General features: G+C 36.3%; 1 protein-coding gene across 1 annotated transcript in view; it reads left to right on the forward strand.

The window, feature by feature from the left end:
• The window catches only part of ARAP2 (ArfGAP with RhoGAP domain, ankyrin repeat and PH domain 2), a 626699-nt gene that overhangs the window by 213165 nt on the left and 391404 nt on the right, over positions 1-22130 (forward strand). Inside the window, exon 10 of the mRNA XM_053704072.1 lies at positions 20516-20622. Within this exon, the coding sequence (XP_053560047.1) occupies positions 20516-20622 (107 nt within the window). The remainder of the gene's footprint in view (positions 1-20515; positions 20623-22130) is intronic.

A 22130-nucleotide genomic window follows, 5' to 3' on the forward strand; every position in this document is an offset into this window, starting at 1 on the left:
CCGAGTGCTGCCAAAATTCTAGACACTCCACCTGTACTGCACTTTCCAACCGCCATCTTGTCATCTTAATTTCAGACTCCCACATTGAACGGTAGGACTCAGGAAATAGCTCAAAGGTGTGCAGCAGCGGTTCACTATATGTCGCAAAAGCCTCTTCATACGGTACATCTGGCATAGTCAGAGATGTCTCTTCGTCTGAAGTGACGTCAAGTAATGGAGTTAGCAATGTTTCCACGTCTCTGATGAGACTATTAAAATGTTCTTTCATCGTTAGGCATAATTCTTCTATGATCAGCTCAACTTTTGTCGCCATATTAACAGTAAATATCCCAATCTGCCTCTATCTTTATGTAAAGGGTCTATCTGTGCGTAACTTCGACCAGTAATATCAAATATTTTAGTGTTCACAAAATATTTCTTGCTTCAGTGCACATGACTCAGTTACCAAAAGTTCACAGTGTTCACTATGCCTTGCGGTGAATTGGTCCTGGTAGTTGGGAAGCTTACAGCATATACACCTGTTCGTTCTGTATCAACAGAAATATAGGGAGGGCGAGATGAAGGCCTAGGTCGTTATATGACCTCCGCTCTGCACTTCATCTATTAAGGTGTTCCGGGCTGGAATCTCTCTGAAAAGTAGTGTAATCTGTTCAGCGTCACTTTAACTCTGCTTCAATGCTAGAAAATTACTCAGATTACAAATCCTCTGAGTGATAAATAGCGGATTCATCAACTCATTTGCTCAGCCGAGTAGAAAAGCAGCCATCACTGCTGCTGGCCAGACACGCCCCCGCAATGATACTTTTTTATTGGACTAACTATACATTTATAAGTTGACAAGCTTTCGGAAGAGTTCCTTCCTTTATCAAGTCTAAAGCAATACTGACCAATTCAATGGAATTTACAGATTATATCTTAAAACACAGAATAGCTAAAAAGACAGTGCAGGGAGAGGAGGAGGTGTCGTAAAAATCATGAGGGGGGCTTAGGTAACAGGCAGACAGTGTCCAATGTAGGAGAACAGACAGGGGAAATATATAGCTTTACATAGAGCATATACTGACATAAAGTTATATATCAAAATTGAATCAATATCTATAAAGATGTGAAATTGTATATACAGGGGGAATACAAAAGTTAAAAAAAAGACAAAAGTGTGGACATAGGCTTACCTGTGTACCTATGTATAAAGAATGTGGAATATACAATGTAATTGACAAAATGAAAGTACATTACAAAATTTTTTTTCCACATTTAGTCCAGAATTAAACAGGTTGAAGTGCATTATCATTTTCATTTCAAAGGTTTTTCTTTCCATTGTGTTTTTGAAGTTGCCTCTGAGAATTTTGATTTTGAGGTTTTGGATGGAGTGGTCAGGTTGGATGAAATGGTGACCAACAGGGGTGCAGTATTTTGTTTCACAGTGGTTTTTGATTGAGTGTCTGTGTAAGTTCATTCGAAGGTGCAGTTTTTGGCTTGTTTCTCCAATATAGCATCCCATTTCACATGCAGTGCAATGTATCATGTATACCACATTTGCAGATATACATGAATATGCCCCTTTAATGTTATAAGATTTATTATTGTGATTTGCTGTGCTGCTTTCACAAACGTGTTGACACAGTTTGCAGAGAGCTTTATAGCAGCACTTGGTTCCATTCTTCGTGTTCGTTTTCTCAAGGGGTAGCTTCCTATGTACCAGTTTCTGATTTAGGTTAGGTGGTTGTCTGTATGCCAGGATTGGGAGTTTTGGAAATATTTTTTTGAGTGTGGGATCCTCTAAGAGTAGTGGCTGTAAGTCTTTTATGATTTTTCGTATCCCTTCCACAGCAGGGTTGTATTTGACTACTAGTGGGATACGTGATATGTTTTTCTTCTCCCTGTATTGTAGTAAGTGTTCACGTGGAGTATTGAGGGCAGAGTTAATTTTTTTATTTATAATCCTTGTTTTGTAACCTTTTTCTCTGAATGATTGGGACAATGTGATGAGGTGTTTGTCACGGTCCTTGGTATCTGAGCAAATTCTGTGGTATCTTGTAGCCTGACTGTAGATTATGGATTCTGGACTAAATGTGGACTCTGGATTCTTAACACATTATCAAAAATGTTTGTAATGTACTTTCATTTTGTCAATTACATTGTATATTCCATATTCTTTATACATAGGTACACAGGTAAGCCTATGTCCACACTTTTGTCTTTTTTTAACTTTTGTATTCCCCCTGTATATACAATTTCACATCTTTATAGATATTGATTCAATTTTGATATATAACTTTATGTCAGTATATGCTCTATGTAAAGCTATATATTTCCCCTGTCTGTTCTCCTACACTGGACACTGTCTGCCTGTTACCTAAGCCCCCCTCATGATTTTTACGACACCTCCTCCTCTCCCTGCACTGTCTTCTTAGTTATTCTGTGTTTTAAGATATAATCTGTAAATTCCATTGAATTGGTCAGTATTGCTTTAGACTTGATAAAGGAAGGAACTCTTCCGAAAGCTTGTCAACTTATAAATGTATAGTTAGTCCAATGAAAAAAAGTATCATTGCTCAATGCAATACTGTTGTTATTTTGAGATATATATATATATATATATATATATATACACATACACACACACACACCTGCATATATTCATATAGATACATAGGAATATATATATATATATATATATATATATACAACTATGCTTATTGAGAAAGGATTGATCAAAAACTGCTGTCAATCAAAGAAGGACAAAGGCTGCACAGTGGTTTCCTAAGCTTTATTACTACTATGGGTGTGACTAGTCAGACCAGACAGTCTATCCTCCACCCAAATTTCAAATGGCAAATACTTGCATAAAAATAAAAAACAAACACCACAGGCCATGTATGCATGCAATACGGGATATCCCTTTAGACAATCATGTAACTTACAAATAGTTTCTAAGCTGAGCAATATCCGTCATGTTATACTAAGCTTCAAAGTTACTTAATTATATGACACAATGACAGTCAGCAATTGATAATATGTAACAGATAACAAATTGTAGCATGGGACCCCACTGATAAAACTAGAGCAAATAAAGTCTCTAAGACCAGGCACATTACACGCACTGGTATTATTGCTCAGAACAGATGGCTGCTAATTCCCAACAGGCATGGACAGTCTGGACGACTGTTTTCCTCCTTCCAACCTGTGTAATTATATTGGTAAGCAGTCCCTTTTAGCCAGTATAGGTCAACAAAAAGGAATGTATAAAAGTTACTGTTACTTCAGATATCCCTCCCGGGGGAGCACAGTCCATGCAGTGTGGAAACAGATCTGAGCTGTTAACAGGTTCCTGCAAGACTTATTAAGCCAAACCTTATTATGAGTATAGCGTGTAAAATAACCGCTAAACTGCACCCCAAGTACCTTGTTTTGCTAGCGGTTCGATTTGAAATAGGTTGGCTTCTTCACTTGCTCCACTAAAACTGCGCTGTTGAGCTCTCCTTGTGCAGCGTTCACACAGCCTGTATGCTAGCTGTTACGTCAGTGTTGATCCTCAGTCATGACGCGTTTCTCCCCTCCCACAAAAGGCTGAGTGTCGGGGCCTCGTCAGATGTATCACTACGGGGGGGGGTGTTCAGTCTTTATGCAGTCATTGTTCCTTAATACTGCCCCCTTCCTATACGATAACTGGGTTAGCAGATGATTTTACGGTGCTCTAATTATGTTATGCTTCCATTGCCACAATTGAAACTGATTGCTGGATATTTACATTTTACACTATTTACATTCACACAGTATAGGTATATTGTTACATTTGATCAACCAATTATACAGACATTTTTTAGACACTTTGACATGGAGATATACATGAAGCTATAAATCTATACTTGATCATTAAGTGCTTAAATTGTATGATTTTTCAAAAGCACACCTCTCTCTAAATAATGGTTACACTTAAACAAATAACTATTTGATTATTACCTGATGATATAAATTATTCTCACTATTTATGCTTTAGTGCGTTATTTGCCATCTTTAAGATTACATCCCTAGACATACAACTATAAGGACATACTTGAATAGTTGCAATGATCGTTCACAATGACATTGTCCGAACAGAACATGTTTTATTCTATAGAAAACATACATATTCAATTTTCTCATTTAAGCCTATGGGGCTCAGGGTGTTTAACCTAAAAATCCATCTAGATTCCTGTTGCAAAATTATTCTATCTAGGTTACCACCACATCTACTTTGTTTTAGTTGCTCAATACCCATAATTTTCAATTTAGTATGATCCAAGTTATGATGGGATTTAAAGTGTCTTGCTGCTGGGCTATCCATATTTTCATTTTTAATGTCATCCCTATGCTCCCGTATTCTACTTTTCAACTCCCTCGTTGTTTTACCGACGTAAAACTTGGGGCACGGGCAATTGAGCAAGTATATGACATTTTTAGAGGTGCAATATATTCTGTCTTTCATATAATGTGGCTTTCTCCTAATGGGTGTGTAAAATGAAACTGATCTCTTCACATATGTGCAATATACACAGTGCCCACATGGTACACTGCCTACTTGATTCTGTGCTGCTGATAGCCAGTTACTGTTCACCTCTCTTTTAAATTTGCTATGTACAAGCATATCTCCAATGCTCGGTGCTCTCTTAGCCGTTAGCAGAGGATATTCTGAGATGCAACCCTGAAGTGATGCATCTTCAGATAGAATGTGCCAGTGAGCATTAAGAATACTTCACAGTTTATTCCAATGCGAATTGTATTGCGTGAGTAGTCTAGCCTGTGTATCATTTTTCAAAGCATCTCTTCTGCTATACAGCAGATCACATCTAGCAGTTTTGCGAGCTCTAACCCATGCTTTTTTTTACTTTTTTCTTCGAATAGCCTCTTGCTATAAATCTTTCGGCCGTTAACTGCGCTTGTTCTTCAAATGCCTTTGTTGAAGAACAGCACCTTTTTAGTCTCAAAAACTGGCCTATAGGTACGCCATTTTTTTTGAGACTCATGATGGTGACTCTTTGCATGTAGCAAGCTGTTTGTTGCTGTTTTTTACGGTGAACATTAGTGTGAATTTCATTGTTTTGTTTAATGATGTTTAAATCTAAAAAGTTGCCTTATCCCTGCTGACATTATATGTGAGAAATAAATTAAGATAATTTTTATTCAAAATGTCAACAAAGTTGGCCACAGATTCTTCATCACCTTTCCATAGGATTAAAATGTCATCCACAAACCGGAGCAAGAGAATGACATGTTTTTCAGCCGAATCAGAAAGTTCATTAAACACTTTTTTAATCTCCCAAAACCTTAGGTGAAAACATGCGTACGTTGGTGTGCATGTTGCACCCATGGCTGTACCTTGTACTTGTCTATAGAGTTTGCCATCGAAAGAGAATATATTATTTTTCAAGATAAACTCTAGTAAATTCAAGACCCACATTGTATTATCTCTATATTGTTCCCCCCACAATTCCAAAAAATATCTTGCTGCATTTAACCCAGCTTGATGTGGTATTGAGGAATAAAGGTGAGGAATGAGCCCAGGCGCCAACAATACGGAGGCTAAGGTTGGGTACAGGAGTGGACTAATATAGCAATATTAAAAATATTAAAAACTATTTATTGCATTAAATATTAAAAACTCATAAAGAACTCTTATAAAAACACAATGTTACATGTGCATGGATCCACGCTAATAAAACATAAAAACTTTAGAGCATAAATACATAAATAGAAGTAAACACAAAGAATGGTACTGTTTAGTGTACCAATGAAAAAAGGTACTCCAGAGTGTTCATTTAGATGAATTAAAAATATATAAAAAAAGTGAAAAATCCAGATAACAATCAAAAATTGAATGTGACAGTGTTCCAATAGTAAAATATTCCAATGATAAAATGTTAATCCTGTGCGGTAAAATGAAATAAAACGTCAATCCTGTGATTTTCAGTGGAAAAAATGAACAAACAAAAACAAAAAACGAAAATCATGGAAAGTATAAATCCTTTGAGTGAAAGAGTTAATCCCTGTGTTCGGTGTTGATATCCTTATCCCTTAGTGTTTGGTATCCTTCTCCCTTAGTGTTTGGGGGCCCAAGGGGACTCTGCCCCAGTGAAAAATAATATAAAAAAAAAATGCTGAGTGCAAAAATTCAAAATTTAACAAACAAATACCAAAAATTCAAAAATAGGAAACCTGTGAATAGAAAGAGTCTTGATAAAGGCCTAGGAAGGGCCAAAACGCGTAGACCTGGTAAGCATTATTTCATTAGGAGTACTCATTTGTAAACGTTCTACACATTGTGTTTATCTTTCTATTCACAGATTTCCTATTTTTGAATTTTTGGTATTTGTTTGTTATATTTTTAATTTTTGCACTAAGCATTTTTTTTTTTTTTTTTTTTTATATTATTTTTCACTGGGGCAGAGTCCCCTTGGGCCCCCAAACACTAAGGGAGAAGGATACCAAACACTAAGGGATAAGGAAATCAACACACTAACACCGAACACAGGGATTAACTCTTTCACTCAAAGGATTTATACTTTCCATGATTTTCGTTTTTTGTTTTTGTTTGTTAATTTTTTCCACTGAAAATCACAGGATTGACGTTTTATTTCATTTTACCGCACAGGATTAACATTTTTTCTTTGGAATATTTTACTATTGGAACACTGTCACATTCAATCTTTGATTGTTATCTGGATTTTTCACTTTTTTTATATATTTTTAATTCATCTAAATGAACACTCTGGAGTACCTTTTTACATTGCTACACTAAACAGTACCATTCTTTGTGTTTACTTCTATTTATGTATTTATGCTCTAAAGTTTTTATGTTTTATTAGCGTGGATCCATGCACATGTAACATTGTGTTTTTATAAGAGTTCTTTATGAGTTTTTAATATTTAATGCAATAAATTGTTTTTAATATTTTTAATATTGCTATATTAGTCCACTCCTGTACCCAACCTTAGCCTCCGTATTGTTGGCGCCTGGGCTCATTCCTCACAATTATCTTTCTCTAGGTGGGAGCTAGGTACCACCGCCTCAGGCTCATAAGGTTTTTGTTGGCGCTGGGGTATACTCCTGTATCATTGAGGAATAAAGGGATAGGGATTCAACATCCAAGGTTACCAAGAGTAAATCAGGATCAACTACTATTGTGTCAAGTTCTTTAAGAACTTCACCAGTGTCACAAACATATGATGACAGAGATTCCAAAAAGGGGCGCAAGAAGAAGTCAACATATCTGCTTACGCCCTCAGTTGGTCCATTGATGCCTGATATTATGGGGAGGCCTGGAGGGTGTTTGAAATTTGTATGCACCTTAGGTATGCAATAAAAAGTTGGTAGAACAGGGAAGGGATTATTGAGGGATTGATATTCCATAACGTTGATCAAGCCATCATTTCTTGCTTTGTTCTGCATAAATATCAATTAATTACATGATCTGTCATACTCGTGATGAGTCACCACCTCATATTGTTCCTGAACTGAAAGCTGTCTTTTAACATCTTGCACATAGGAGATCTGGTCCTGAATGACAATGTTACCTCCTTTGTCCGATGGCTTAAACACCAAATCTTTCCACTTATGTTTTCCTGTAAAGCCTCTCTTTCACCTTTACTTAAGTTATCACTGACTATCCCTATAATGCCAATTTTATTAACATCCGCCTCTACACACTTATGCTTCCATATCTTTTTCAGCAAGATTTTCCTCGCATATAAATTTAAGTCCTTAATGAACTCAAATTTATCTAGGGGATTGTTTGGGTAGAATGTTAAACCTTTTTTAAGCAATTCAATGTGTGCTAGATTTAGTTTGGCTGAAGATAAATCAATTACCATTAATTAATTTGCCTCCTGTGTGCTATCTTGCATCAGGCATTCCAGATCTATTGGTTCTTTTGATTTCTTGTTGTCATTCGATTCACCTGATTCTGTCGGTACCTCCCTCCCCTACCTCTCTGTCTTGGTATGCTGTAAGAGTGCCCACCTTCCCCTCTTCCGTCGTCCCCCCTCCTTGTCCTCCTCCTAAAGGGAGTTTCATTTGTAGGGTTTCTTTTATATTCTGGGGTTGGGCATCAAGTTCAATGTCAGAGTTGTCAGTCCCAGAGACATAGGATTGGCGTATCATGTTATTATTTCTATAAAAATAGATCTTGCCACTTTTAAAGTCATCTTTGTCTCTCATCATTTTACGCCTTTTCCTGAAATTAAGTCTCATTTTGTAACTTTTCCATCTTTATTTAGTTTCTCAAATGCTGAGTCTAGAGCATATGAATTTACTTTTTCATAGATAGCAGTTGTGTCTGATTTACACTGTTCTAAATGTTTCTGATCTTCATCGATCATGAGTTGCATTAATTCTAGTGTGCACTTTGTAAGAATGTCATTCCATTTTGCAACAAAATCATTATTAGCCTCCTCTCCTCTCAGGCTTATTCCTGGATCTAATTTAATTCTAAGACCCCTAGGAATGAGATCATCTTTTACATAATTTTGTAAACTGACTAGTTCCCATTTCACCTTAAGTTCTTTTATTGCTTTCTTTTTGTATTCTTTAAAAGCTGAGAATATATCACAACTTTTTTCATCAATATTTATAACTGGTTTAAAAGCCTCACTAATATCAGTCTCCCATCTGTCGTGTGATAATTTAAACGCCATACTGCTCACACTCAGCAATCAAAGGGTGGAGGAAAAGACACCTGAAATCTATCAAATCAGACTCCAAAAGTGATACAATACTACTAGTAATTTGGATAGAGGTGCACTCTCAAAAGAAGCAGTGTATGAATACTACTGTTATGAAAACATTTGCAGCAAAAAAGGTAAATATAGAGGTGCACTTTACCTCAATTCCAATGCGTTTACCATGCAGTGCTAGCTGTCCCAAATACTATACAACTATGCTTATTGAGAAAAGATTGATCAAAAATGGCTGTCAATCAAAGAAGGACAAAGGCTGCACAGTGGTTTCCAAAGCTTTATTACTACTGTGGGTGTGACTAGTCAGACCAGACCGTCTATCCAAATTCCTAGCAGTATTGTATCACTTTTGGAGTCTGACTTGATAGATTTCAGGTGTCTTTTCCTCCACCCTTTGATTACTGAGTGTGAGCAGTATGGCGTTTAAATTATCAGACGACAGATGGGAGACTGATATTAGTGAGGCTTTTAAACCAGTTATAAATATTGATGAGAGAAATATTGAAGAATACAAAAAGAAAGCAATAAAAGAACTTACGGTGAAAAGGGAACAAGTCAGTTTACAAAATTATGTAAAAGATGATCTCATTCCTAGGGGTCTTAGAATTAAAATAGATCCAGGAATAAGCCTGAGAGGAGAGGAGGCTAATAATGATTGTATTGCAAAATGGAATGACATTCTTACAAAGTGCACACTAGAATGAATGCAACTCATGATCGATGAAGATCAGAAACGTTTAGAACAGTGTAAATCAGACACAACTGCTATGTTTGAAAAAGTAAATTTATATGCTCTAGACCCAGCATTTGAGAAACTAAATAAAGATATGCAAAAAAAGTCTGGAAAAGTTACAAAATGAGATTAAATTTAGGAAAAGGTGTAAAATGATGAGAGACAAAGATGACTTTAAAAGTGGCAAGATCTATTTTTATAGAAATAATAACATGACACGCCAATCCTATGACTCTGACTGGGACTGACAACTCTAACATTGAACTTTATGCCCAACCCCAGAATATCAAAGAAACCCTACAAATGAGACTCCCTTTAGGAGGAGGACAAGGAGGGGGGGTGACAGAAGAGGGGAAGGTGGGCGCTCTTACAGCAGACCAAGACAGAGAGGTAGGGGAGGGAGGTACCGACAGAATCAGGTGAATCGAATGACAACAAGAAATCAAAAGAACCAATAGATCTGGAATGCCTGATGCAAGATAGCATACAGGAGGCAAATTAATTAATGGTAATTCATTTATCTTCAGCCAAACTAAATCTAGCACACATTGAATTACTTAAAAAAGATTTAACATTTTGCCCAAACAATCCCCTAGATAAATTTGAGTTCATTGAGGACTTAAATCTATATGCGAGGAAAATCTTGCTGAAAAAGATATGGAAGCATAAAGCCTTGGTTGACCCTAACCTTTCAGCATCTGATATATCAGCGGTGGAAGATTTGGTTTCTTTACTGGAGGATCAGGGTGAAGGGCAGATACAAAAAGAATACCCAATGAAAACGGGATTTAAACCGAAGTCAAAATTTATGCCACAATTATCCTTGTCCTCTAGTATCCAAACCTTTGTTAAGTGTGTAGAGGCATTACAGGGATAGTCAGTGATAACTTAAGTAAAGGTGAAAGAGAGGCTTTACAGGAACTCATAAAGAGGAAAGATTTGGTGTTTAAGCCATCGGACAAAGGAGGTAACATTGTCATTCAGGACCAGACCGCCTATGTGCAAGAAGTTAAAAGACAGCTATCAGTTCAGGAACAATATGAGGTGGTGACTCATCAAGAGTATGATAGATGCTGAACAAAGCAAGGAATGATGGCTTGTTCAGCGTAAAGGAATATCAATCCCTCAATAATCCCTTCCCTGTTCTACCAACTTTTTATTGCATACCTAAGGTGCATAAAAATTTCAAACACCCTCCAGGCCGCCCGATAATAAGGCATCAATGGACCAACTGAGGGCGTAAGCAGATATGTTGACTTCTTTTTGCTCCCCCTTTTGGAATCTCTGTCATCATATGTTTGTGACACTGGTGAAGTTCTTAAAAAACTTGACAGAATAGTAGTTGATCCTGATTTACTCTTGGTGACCTTGGATGTTGAATACCTCTATTCCTCAATACCACATAAAGCTGGGTTAAATGCAGCAAGATATTTTTTGGAATTGAGGGGGGAACAATATAAAGATAATACAACGTGGGTCTAGAATTTACTAGAGTTTATCTTGAAAAGTAATATATTCTCTTTCGTTGGCAAAGTACGAGGTACAGCCGTGGGTGCAACATGCGCACCGACGTACGCATGTTTGCACCTAGGGTTTTGGGAGATTAAAAAAGTGTTTAATTAACTTTATGATTGGGTTGAAAAACATGTCGTTCTCTGGCTCCGGTTTGTGGACGACATTTTAATCCTATGGAAAGGTGATGAAGAATCTGTGGCCGACTTTGTTGACATTTTGAATAAAAATGATCTTAATTTATTTCTTACATATAATGTCAGCAGGGATAAGGCAACTTTTTTAGATTTAAACATCATTAAACAAAACAATGAAATTCACACTAATGTTCACCGTAAAAAAACAGCAACAAACAGCTTGCTACATGCGAAGAGTCACCATCCTGAGTCTCAAAAAATTGGCGAACCTATAGGCCAGTTTTTGATGCTAAAAAGGTGCTGTTCTTCAACAAAGGCATTTGAAGAAAATGTGCAGTTAATGGCTTAAAGATTTCTAGCTATTAGGCTATTCGAAGAAGAAAGTATAAAAAGCATGGGTTAGAGCTCACAAAACTGCTAGATGTGATCTGCTGTATAGCAGAAGAGATGCTTCGAAAAATGATACACAGGCTAGACTAGCCACGCAATACAATTTGCATTGGAATAAACTGTTAAGTATTCTTAATGCTCACTAGCACATTCTATCTGAAGATGCATCACTTCAGGGTTACATCTCAGAATATCCTCTGCTAATGGCTAAGAGAGCACCGAATTTAAAATTGAGGTGACCAGTAACTGGCAATCAGCAGCACAGAATCAAGTAGGCAGTGTACCTTAACCAATATAATTACACAGGTTGGAAGGAGGAAAACAGTCGTCCAGACTGTCCGTGCCTGTTGGGAATTAGCAGTCACCTGTTCTGAGCAATAATACCAGTGCGTGTATCAACACTAATGTGCCTGGTCTTAGAGACTTTATTTGCTCTAGTTTTAGCAGTGGGGCCCCATGCTACAATTTGTTATCTGTTACATATTATCAATTGCTGACTGTCATTGTGTCATATAATTAAGTAACTTTGAAGCTTAGTATAACATGACGGATATTGTTCAGCTTAGTAACTATTTGTAAGTTACATGATTGTCTAAAGGGATATCCCGTATTGCATGCATACATAGCCTGTGGTGTTTGTTTTTTATTTTTATGCAAGTATTTGCCATTTGAAACTTGGGTGGAGGATAGACTGTCTGGTCTGACTAGTCACACCCATAGTAGTAATAAATCTCTGGAAACCACTGTGCAGCCTTTGTTCTTCTTTGATTGACAGCAGTTTTTGATCAATCCTTTCTCAATACGCATAGTTGTATAGTATTTGGGACAGCTAGCACTGCATGGTAAATGCATTGGAATTGAGGTAATGTGCACCTCTATATTTAACTTTTTTGCTGTGTATATATATATAAAACAAAAAATAATTAGATATGTATAGAAATACATATTTTAAAATAAAAAGAATGTTTTCCCTTATGTGAAGAGCATTGGCATGTAAAAAATTCATAACTACTTTCAGGTTTAGCGCACTTGGTCAAACGGGATTGGGTTAGCGCACAAGTGAAAACGTTTGTTTTTTTTTAATAGTGAGCTCCATTGAAGTCTATGTGGAGAAGAAGTTACTGCTGTCACGATATCCTAATTCCTGTAGTAAGTGCACATCGGATTTCGCTTGCTAGGTTCTAATTCTTGCACAAGTAGTCAGTGTGTGGCATTTTAATTTCCTGGCCTGTAGACATATGTAAAAGAGAATAGTTTAACCAACCCTCTAGCAATGCAGTTTCCACTGCTCACTGTACATTTGCATTTATTTGTTATGATTTTATTACAGGTTTCAAAGTCTGCCAAATAATATTTTCCTCTTGAGTGACTACAACTCGGTCTGAAAAAATGTACACATAATCATCTACTTCCCTTCATTTTATGGTCATAAGAATTGAAGTACCCTTGTCAAACCATTTTACTTCTAGATACAAGCTTTTACTGAAAAAAGTTTTCTAGAGATGCTCCTTATGCGATCTTTCATCTACTCCTTCAGCCTCCTGACAAGTGCGGCTACTTCACTACTTAGTATGCCACCAGGAACTACTTCAGGATTTTTGAGGAAGGCATCCACCTTGCTTAAGACATGATGAATTAACCAAGACTGACAGTGTTTTGGCTCAAGTTCTCTGTGATATATTTAAAAGGCTTTAGGACCGCCTTACTTCTCCTGTTTCTGCCTAAGAAGGTGTCTGCCTTTAACTTCAATCCTTCTACATCACAGTGTTATGTTTTGTGTTTGGTCTGCTTTTGCAAAACTGCATTTCGTTTAAAAAAATAAGTGCACCAACTTGCTAAAAGAGAAACATACAAATGTAAGTTCTGATTTTAAACATTGAGATATAAATGTATGGATTAACTTTAAGGCTTCCAACAGGAATTCAAAGTTTTGCCACATCTTCCTTGAAGGTGAATTTATATGGTTAGTGTAATAAAATATAGAGGGTGGCCTTCTTTAGAAAAGCTGCTGCTCATTTCTTCTTCTGCTTTTTTGTGCTCTGTGGTGGTCACCGTAGGGAACTGTTGGCCACTGTGTCCAAACTACTATAAACACTACTTTGTCTTCCTCCCTTGGAGGTGCATGTAATGCAATGATGCTACAAGAACATTCAATATTCACTTACTGCATGGTACTATTTTACTTACTTGCTTCTTTCCCAAGTCGATTCGAAACCTGTACCCTTCTGTTTTAGACTGCATTACAATGGTACAGACTATTCACTAGAATAACGGGGGGTAACTCAGGTAGCATATAAGCCCAGAGACTTGGTTGTTCTTTTTTTGTTGTTGACTTTAGTAATTCAATAAAATATTAAAACTATTGTTGGGGTTTACTATTTCTTCTTGTTGTATTATAATGCCATTATGTTAATCTGACATCATTAACTATTTGGTCTAGTGTAAACTGACTAAGTCAGAATGTAAGCAGGATCTGATTAAGTCCCTGAACTACTCCCCTTATTTTATTTAAACAGTGTACTGTATTTTAGTCCTGTGTGTTCTCAATATATGTGTATTAGTCTGTGTGTGGTTGATAATTGTGGGGGAATTTGATGTGTTTAACCTTTCTTGCTGTGGTTCTCTGGGGGATGCTTGGCACTACCAGCCAGGTGGTGTTGGAAGGGAAGGCATGCTGTTGGACTTTCCCTGCCAGAGAAGTAACGAACACTGAGGCAGAAGAGGTCAGGATCCCAAGCATGCAGACCTTTCCTCGGGTGTCCACTAAAATGTATTTTCAGGATTTGTGTACAAGAGGCCTACCTGGTTCAGTAGGTCTGTTGCCTTCTGTCACTCCTGCTCCTGCCCTTCCGGCTCTGTGGTGTTCATTTTCTGTCAATCCCAATTCCTTAGGGAACTGCTGGCCGTTGTCTCCAAGCGACTTGTATTTGTTCTCTTACTACCTTGGAGGTTTATTTATGTACTGTGGGGCCTACCTTTTTAAGTAAATCTGCTGCCTGTTGCTGCAGCCACTGTTGTTACTTCCCTTCCTGCTCTCTTGTGGTCATCATCAGTTAAAGTAAAATATTGTAGCAAACAGTTGGCCGCTGTGTCCAAGGGACTCTAAACATATGTTTTTCTTCCTCCCTTAGAGGTGTATTTTTGGGGTTTGTGTACCGGAGGCCTACCTAGTTCAGTAACTCTACTGACTGCTGATGACTCTCCTGCTCCGACCCTTCCTGCTCTGCGGTGGTCATCATCAGTTAAATTAAAAAAATGTAATTAACTGTTGGCTGCTGTATCCAAGGGACTGTAAACATGTTTGTCCTACTTTATTTTTGAAGTTTGTGTACTGGAGGCCTACCGAGTTCAGTAAGTCTGCTATCTGATGCTGCATTCTCTCCTGCTTTTTTCATTCTCTGAATTGAATCTCCAAGGATAATTATTGACTGCAAACTAATATGGAGCAGGTGTGTGAGAAAGTGAGAAATGTGGGTATTGTAGCATGAGAGAGTTGACAAAGAATGAGAGAGTTGAAAAAAAAAAGATGTTACTGAAAGGTTGTAGCATGGGAAGGGAAAGGTTAGAGGGGCTAGACAATAGCGTGGTGGGAAAAGGTAGAACTAGTGAATAATTGATATTGCTGTAATAATAAAATGATATTCATTTCAATTTATTGTTTGAATTCTCTTTGTAAAAATTGTTCTAGTTCCTGTATGTTCTCTTCTCACAGTTAGCACTGAAACTTTTGATGTTGGCATTTGATTGCAGTGTCATTTTATTGTCAAAAAATTAATGTTTTGGGGGCGGCTTCCTAGTGGCGTTAGTGTAGCGTAATGAATTTTGTTTTAAACAAAATTCTTATCCGAATATTCGGACAAACCAAACGAGACCATGAACGAAATTCTGATGATCTGAATCGACCAATAAATCAAAACAGAGACTTTTGGACAAACTGAATTTCTTGCACATGCACTTGTCTACAAGGTTTCCATGAAGATGAATCTATTAATATAGAAGCATCAACTTTTTTTCTATACTTCTCTCTATTGTGCCGATGATTATACAGTTACATGGTTAACAAACCAGGTTAAAACATCATGTGACCTGTACCCCCAGTCACCTTTTATTTATTATTATTTGCCTATGTGGACTATTCTATATTGGGAAGTCTATTAGAACAGCAATCAGACATGGTACTTCTGAACAAGCTGTTGTACAACACATTGTTGAAAAAAGGCCAGAAAATGTCTCAGATGTGTTCCGTGATTATTGACTATGTCCCCATCCACCAGATAATCTGATTGGACTATAATCCCACAGAATCTGAATAACATTAATGATTGACATTGTTTTTTCTACCTTAGGATGTCCTCTCTATCTTTGTGACAGATTTTATTCTACTGATTTCCCCACAATTTCTCCATGCAGTTGAGATTTTGTGGACATGATCCTCACTTGTAGCGTTTTGTTATTATGATGCCATATCCTAGTGGATGTCATGATAAAATGTTTCTGGAATTGCTCACATTAATAGAGCTCTATGTTAGTATTACCTATGTGAGTTTTGCTTTTGATTTAGGCACTAGTGTGTAAACCCGATTTACAGATCGATTTAATTTCTTGCTACATTGCAGTTTTACTAGTATTTTTTACCATTTCTATTATAAGATCATTGTATGCATAGTATTTACATTAGAAGTATCTTTTGATAAAAATTATTTACGATGCTAATAACACTGATATATGCATTGCTATATTTTATTTAAATCGGCATTGCAACTTTAAATTGTCCACTTAAGTCTAGAATGACTAAAATAAGTTGATCTTTACTCCAACAAAACAGGGCATCTTTTATATCTACTACTTAGAGAGCAGCAATGCAAGATATGGCTGACAGCTATATACTGTAGTTATATTAATTGAGAGAAATAACAACAATAAATTAAAGCTGCATTGTAGACCTAATATGATTTAATATTTAAACCAACTTAATGTGGGTTACTATGGTGACAACATACACTGTGGGTGTCTAGAAATGTAACACCAGAGGTTTATCCATTTTTTTGCATTTGGAGAGGATGTGTGTTTTACTTGAAATAAATTGTAATTGTTTGTAAGAAATACTTACAGTGCTTACTCCCCTGTTTGTTCTTATTTGTTAAATTAGACATAATATACTGTAGATATATAATGGAGTCAGATTTGTACAGGACGAAAAGTGAAGCCTACATACTTATTCGCCTACATATGAGTCATTGGACTTTGCTGGATTATTGACTAGTATACATTTGACGAAAATTCTTTCCTTACATTCAGAGTAAATGTCCTAACCACATGAATGAATCAACACATTTGTTTTGTTGTTACATGCATTTGTTTGTTGATGGCTTGTTTATCCGAATAATACAAGATATGGTTAATGCTATCATTCATTTGAAAACAAGTGCACGTGTCTTTTAGATATTTTATGCCTACATATTTTCTGTATAGACTATGAGATGATCTAAAACAGAACTCTACATTTCAGTTCTTCAAGAAGGTTAATATATGCTATAATGTACACTTCTAACTATAAGGCCTGATAGTAATATTTAATTTCAGTTCTTCAAGAAGGTTAATTGATGCTATAATATACATTTATAACTATAAGGTTTGATTGCAATATTTAAAAAGCAATTAGGGGACAAAATACTTTTTTTCTTGAATGCTACATTTTTTCTTAATTAATGGGGGGTAATTCTGTAAGCCAACATTATATTCTGACCTAACATGTTATTAAAAAATATGTGTAAAGAAATAAAAAATAAAAAAAATCTATGGTTTGTATGGGTAAGTCACAGAAAAGTGCAGAAAATAAGGTTTAACTGTAATGTACAAAAATGGCTTCAGCACAGGGGTGAAAAAATGTCTAAGCAGTTGTTGACAAAAACATAGGGTTGATCAGATCCTGGATTTAGATTGGCATATTATGCATCTATCCACACTACAATTTATGTCAATCATATTGTTTGGAGACTAGCTGAACCTTTTAATTATTATTTTTTCCACTTAGTTCTTATTTGGAAATATATTCTGTTTTCTATTCTGGTTCTTATTCAGTCAAGTATAAATATGTGGCCTGGTTATGTATAATAGATTATACTGACAGTAACATAGTCAAACTAGATTTACATTTTAGAAATACCATACTGGGTTCTATGCTTACAACTTTATTAAAAGACAAATCTTGCAGAGTATTTTCACTATACATGCATATTATATACAGCTTTTTCTTTCTTTTCACAAATACTGTATTTTTAGGTTACTATTGCTTTGCATACGATAGGATTTTATTACAGACAATCCACGATTTCATAGTCTACACCCACCAGCAATCATACTGTTAAACATATGATCCATTTCAGGTTACACAGTCTAGACAAGCCGCCATCACCCACAGCTTTGTGCGCACAACGCTACAGGAAAACAAAAAACATTTTTCATTATTGAATTAAGTCAGATTGTCATGGACAAACTAAGACAGCAATCAGCAATGAAGGTACAGCAGACACTGTCAGAGGAAAACAGGCTTGCAATTTATAGTGCATAGCCAATTGGGCAGATCAAAATATTGTTCACATGAATTTTGTACATTATTATAAACATAAAATGCAGTGCTGCTAGTAGACAATGCATTGCCATTAAATCTGTGTTTATGATTCAGTATCATTTCTTTACCTATTATTTTATAAATAGATATTAAAATAAATAATAAAAAAAACAGTGGAAAAAACATTATTTTGCAAGATCAGGTATGTTCAACTAGGAAGCACAGTGTGCTCTGCCTGTAGTGGTGATCTGGTCTGTACTTTCCTATCCTTCATTTCTCCTCAACTGAAAAAAATCTATCTATCTATCTATCTATCTATCTGTCTGTCTGTCTCTCTGTCTGTCTATCTTTCTTTGTTTGTCTGTCTGGTTGTCTATCTATCTATCTATCTATCTATCTATCTATCTATCTATCTATCTATCTATTATCTACCTATCTTTCTTTGTGTCTGTCTATCTATCTTTCTTTGTTTGTCAGGCTGTCTGTCTGTCTATCTATCTTTGTTTGTCTGTCAGGCTGTCTGTCTATCTTTCTATTTCTCTGTCTGTCTATCTTTCTTTGTCTGTCAGGCTGTCTGTCTGTCTATCTATCTTTCTATCTATTTTTCCATCTGTCTGTCTGTCTATCTTTCTTTGTCCGGCTGTCTGTCTATCTATCTTTCTTTGTTTGTCTGTCAGGCTGTCTGTCTTTCTATCTCTGTCTGTCAGGCTTTCCGTCCAGCTTTCCTTCTATCAAAGATTACAACAAGCTTCCATTTTACAAATGTTTCCAAAAAACTAAATTCCATAAAAATAATCATAGCCATTTTATCCATTATTATTTCATAAAATAGAAATTAAATTGGCTAAGATTATCTAAAGCCAGGTGAAGAGAACTAGGCAAATGTTTCTATGCAATATCTTATTTTTAGTATATTCACTGCTATCTCCTTTGAAAATTGATTAAACCTTGATATCTGTTACAAAGTTTTGCCTTCAATCTAGTTATCTATGCATTTGTTTTATTCATTTCAATGACATTGGATAAATATCTCACCAAACATAATTAATCAATAACATGTCCGTCTCACTAACTATTTTAGAATTTTCACACTTGATAATAAAAGTTTAATTAAAAATGGCCCATATTAAAATAATAAACAAGAATAAAAGTTTGCTGCTTCACATTAAAAACGGACATTATACATAATATCAAGGTTTTAATTACATGCAATAAGGTTTAATACTTTTAAAAAAGTCTTTGGAGGGAGAGCTAATTTTGGAAATATTTATTTCAAGCTATAAGCACCAAGGGAGTAATTTGCTGTAAGAGAAATTAAGGCCTATCTATCAAGCTCCGAATTGAGCTTGAAGGGCCGTGTTTCTGGCGAGTCCAGAAACGCAAGTTATGGAGCAGCGGTCTAAAGACCGCTGCTCCGTAACCCTGTCCGCCTGTTCTGATGAAGCGGACAGGAATCGCCGCAATTCAACCCGATTTAGTACGATCGGGTTGATTGACACCTCCCTGCTAGCGGCCAATTGGCCGTGAGTCTGCAGGGGGCGGCGTTGCACCAGCAGCTCTTGTGAGCTGCTGGTGCAATGCTGAATACGGAGAGCGTATTGCTCTCCGCATTCAGCGAGGTCTTGTGGACCTGATCCACACTGTCGGATCAGATCCGCAAGACCTTTGTTAAATTGGCCTAATTGTGTCTAGTGGCACGCCCACACACGCATACACACACACACACACACACACACATATATATACATATACAAAAAAAAAAAAATATATATATATATATATATATAGATAGATAGATAGATAGATAGATAGATAGATAAATAATTTGTGGCTTTTTACTTAATAAAATGCACATAAGCACCCAACACTCAAACGGATGGTACTGTGGCCCTGAGGTTTGCTCTTTATTGACTTATTTATCTCACAACTACTTATTGGTGAGTAGTAACCATGCCACTGCAAATGTACTCAACAGTTTATTATCCCTTTAAGCAGTGGTGTCTCAGTTAACTATACGAGACAAAGGTTTTACCAGCTAAATGCAAGGCATATAAAGTAATATTGTTTAAATACAATTGCTAAGATTTCTTTAATTTTATCTACAAGTAAATGGATTATGTGATGAAGGTACATGTAAACAAATGACAACCCAACCTTAATTACTTATATATGCATTCATTTTACTTAGCAGTTGCACAATGTACTTTGGTTTGATTTCTTTTTATTGAATGACTAGTAATTATATGTGGTACTTGTAATCTAATTGACTCGATCATCTTGTACTGAGGCTCTCACACTAAAAATGTACTAAAGTAACATCCTATTTAAATAAAAACGCTTACATGATTACTGTGACAGAAAGTGACAGATGATTATATCTCTTGTGCTACATCTGTGTTAAATTCAATCAGTATGACTAACATTTGAAGACATTTTGTCATATATTTTACTTTTTAGGACGCCAGTGCTGGAATTGCCATCACAGATATTAAAATGACAATGGCAACTGTAAAAAGCATGGATCGTAAATGTTTTGAAATCATTACCCCATTTAGAAATTTTTGGTAAGTATTATATGTTTTATCTTAATTATCATTATGAAATGTAATTACTTGAAACAATTGTGTGCCAAAAATCTTAAATTAACTTATCTAGCTTTAAATTAATGTGGATGTTTTTTATCAAATTTTTGTTCATAACAAATTCCTTTTAGAAATTAATTGCTGCCGCATTATAATGTTAACCAAAATAGAAAATGTTAAGGTTGCAAAATACATTTTTATGTTATAGCTTAATTCTCACAATTTCCCAGTGTCATTCTGGGGTGAGGCAGTTAAGGAACATGTGGTTAGTAGCCTACCAGAGTTCTGTACACATAGCAATATCGGTAAGAGTGGGGGTAGCAGACAGGTTGTGGGGATGGCTGGGACATTTCATGAGTAGAACAAGACTTGTTCTGAGTGGAGCTAGAATGGTCCCTGAAAACTGGGACATTTGTAACATAGTAGATGAGGTTAAAAGAAGACAGAAGTCCATCAAGTTCAACCTATACAGATCCTACCTGATTTACAATAAAAAGTCCAATTGAGCATAATTTAATCCAATTAAAAAGGTGACCGATTTAACTCAAGCAATAATTTTCCAGAATTCTGTTTCTAGCCAGAAATGTATCTAAGGTATCGTAACTCACTACCTCCTTAGGAAATGAGTTCCACAATTTGATTGCTCTTACGGTGAAAAAATGTTTACGTTGCTGGACCTTTTGTCACAAACAATTTGCCTGGAACTAATAGAGCTTCTACCAACTCTGTGGGCTTCATTTATCATTGTGCAGGCGGACATGGTCTGCTATAGTGAACCATGTCCGCCGCACATCGATAAATGCCGACAGCATACACTGTCGGCACTTATCATTGCAACAGCAGTTCTTGTGAACTGCTGGTGCAATGCTGCCCCCTGCAGATTCATGGCCAATCGGCCGCCAGCAGGGGGTGTCAATCAACCCGATTGTATTGGATCGGGTTGATTTTCGTCGTTGTCTGTCCGCCGCCTCAGAGTATGCGGATAGATTATGGAGCAGTGGTCTTTATACCGCTGCTTCATAACTTGTGTTTTTGGAAAGCCTAAAGGCTCGCTATAAACACGGGGCATAAAGCTCTGTTCGGAGCTTGATAAATAGACCCCTGTATATGGACCTTGAATATGTTTATATAAAGTAATTATATCAGCTCTAAACCTTACATTTTCTTACCTAGATTATGAGTCTTGCGTTAGCCTTAAAAAGCAGCGTTGAGAGGTCCCAACACTGCTTTTTTCGTAACGCTGGTATTACGAGTCTTGAAATGACCACCGCTCACTTTTTTTGGCCAGACTTGTTAATGCCGCAAATCCACTTATTTAACCCCTTAATGACCACAGCACTTTTCCATTTTCTGTCCGTTTGGGACCAAGGCTATTTTTACATTTTTGCGGTGTTTGTGTTTAGCTGTAATTTTCTTCTTACTCATTTACTGTACCTAAGATTAAAGATTAGAGAACTGGCACTAGATATAGTGTATAGAGGAATAAATGG

Source organism: Bombina bombina, chromosome 2 (assembly GCF_027579735.1).
Source record: "Bombina bombina isolate aBomBom1 chromosome 2, aBomBom1.pri, whole genome shotgun sequence".
NCBI classification, from domain to species: domain Eukaryota; kingdom Metazoa; phylum Chordata; class Amphibia; order Anura; family Bombinatoridae; genus Bombina; species Bombina bombina.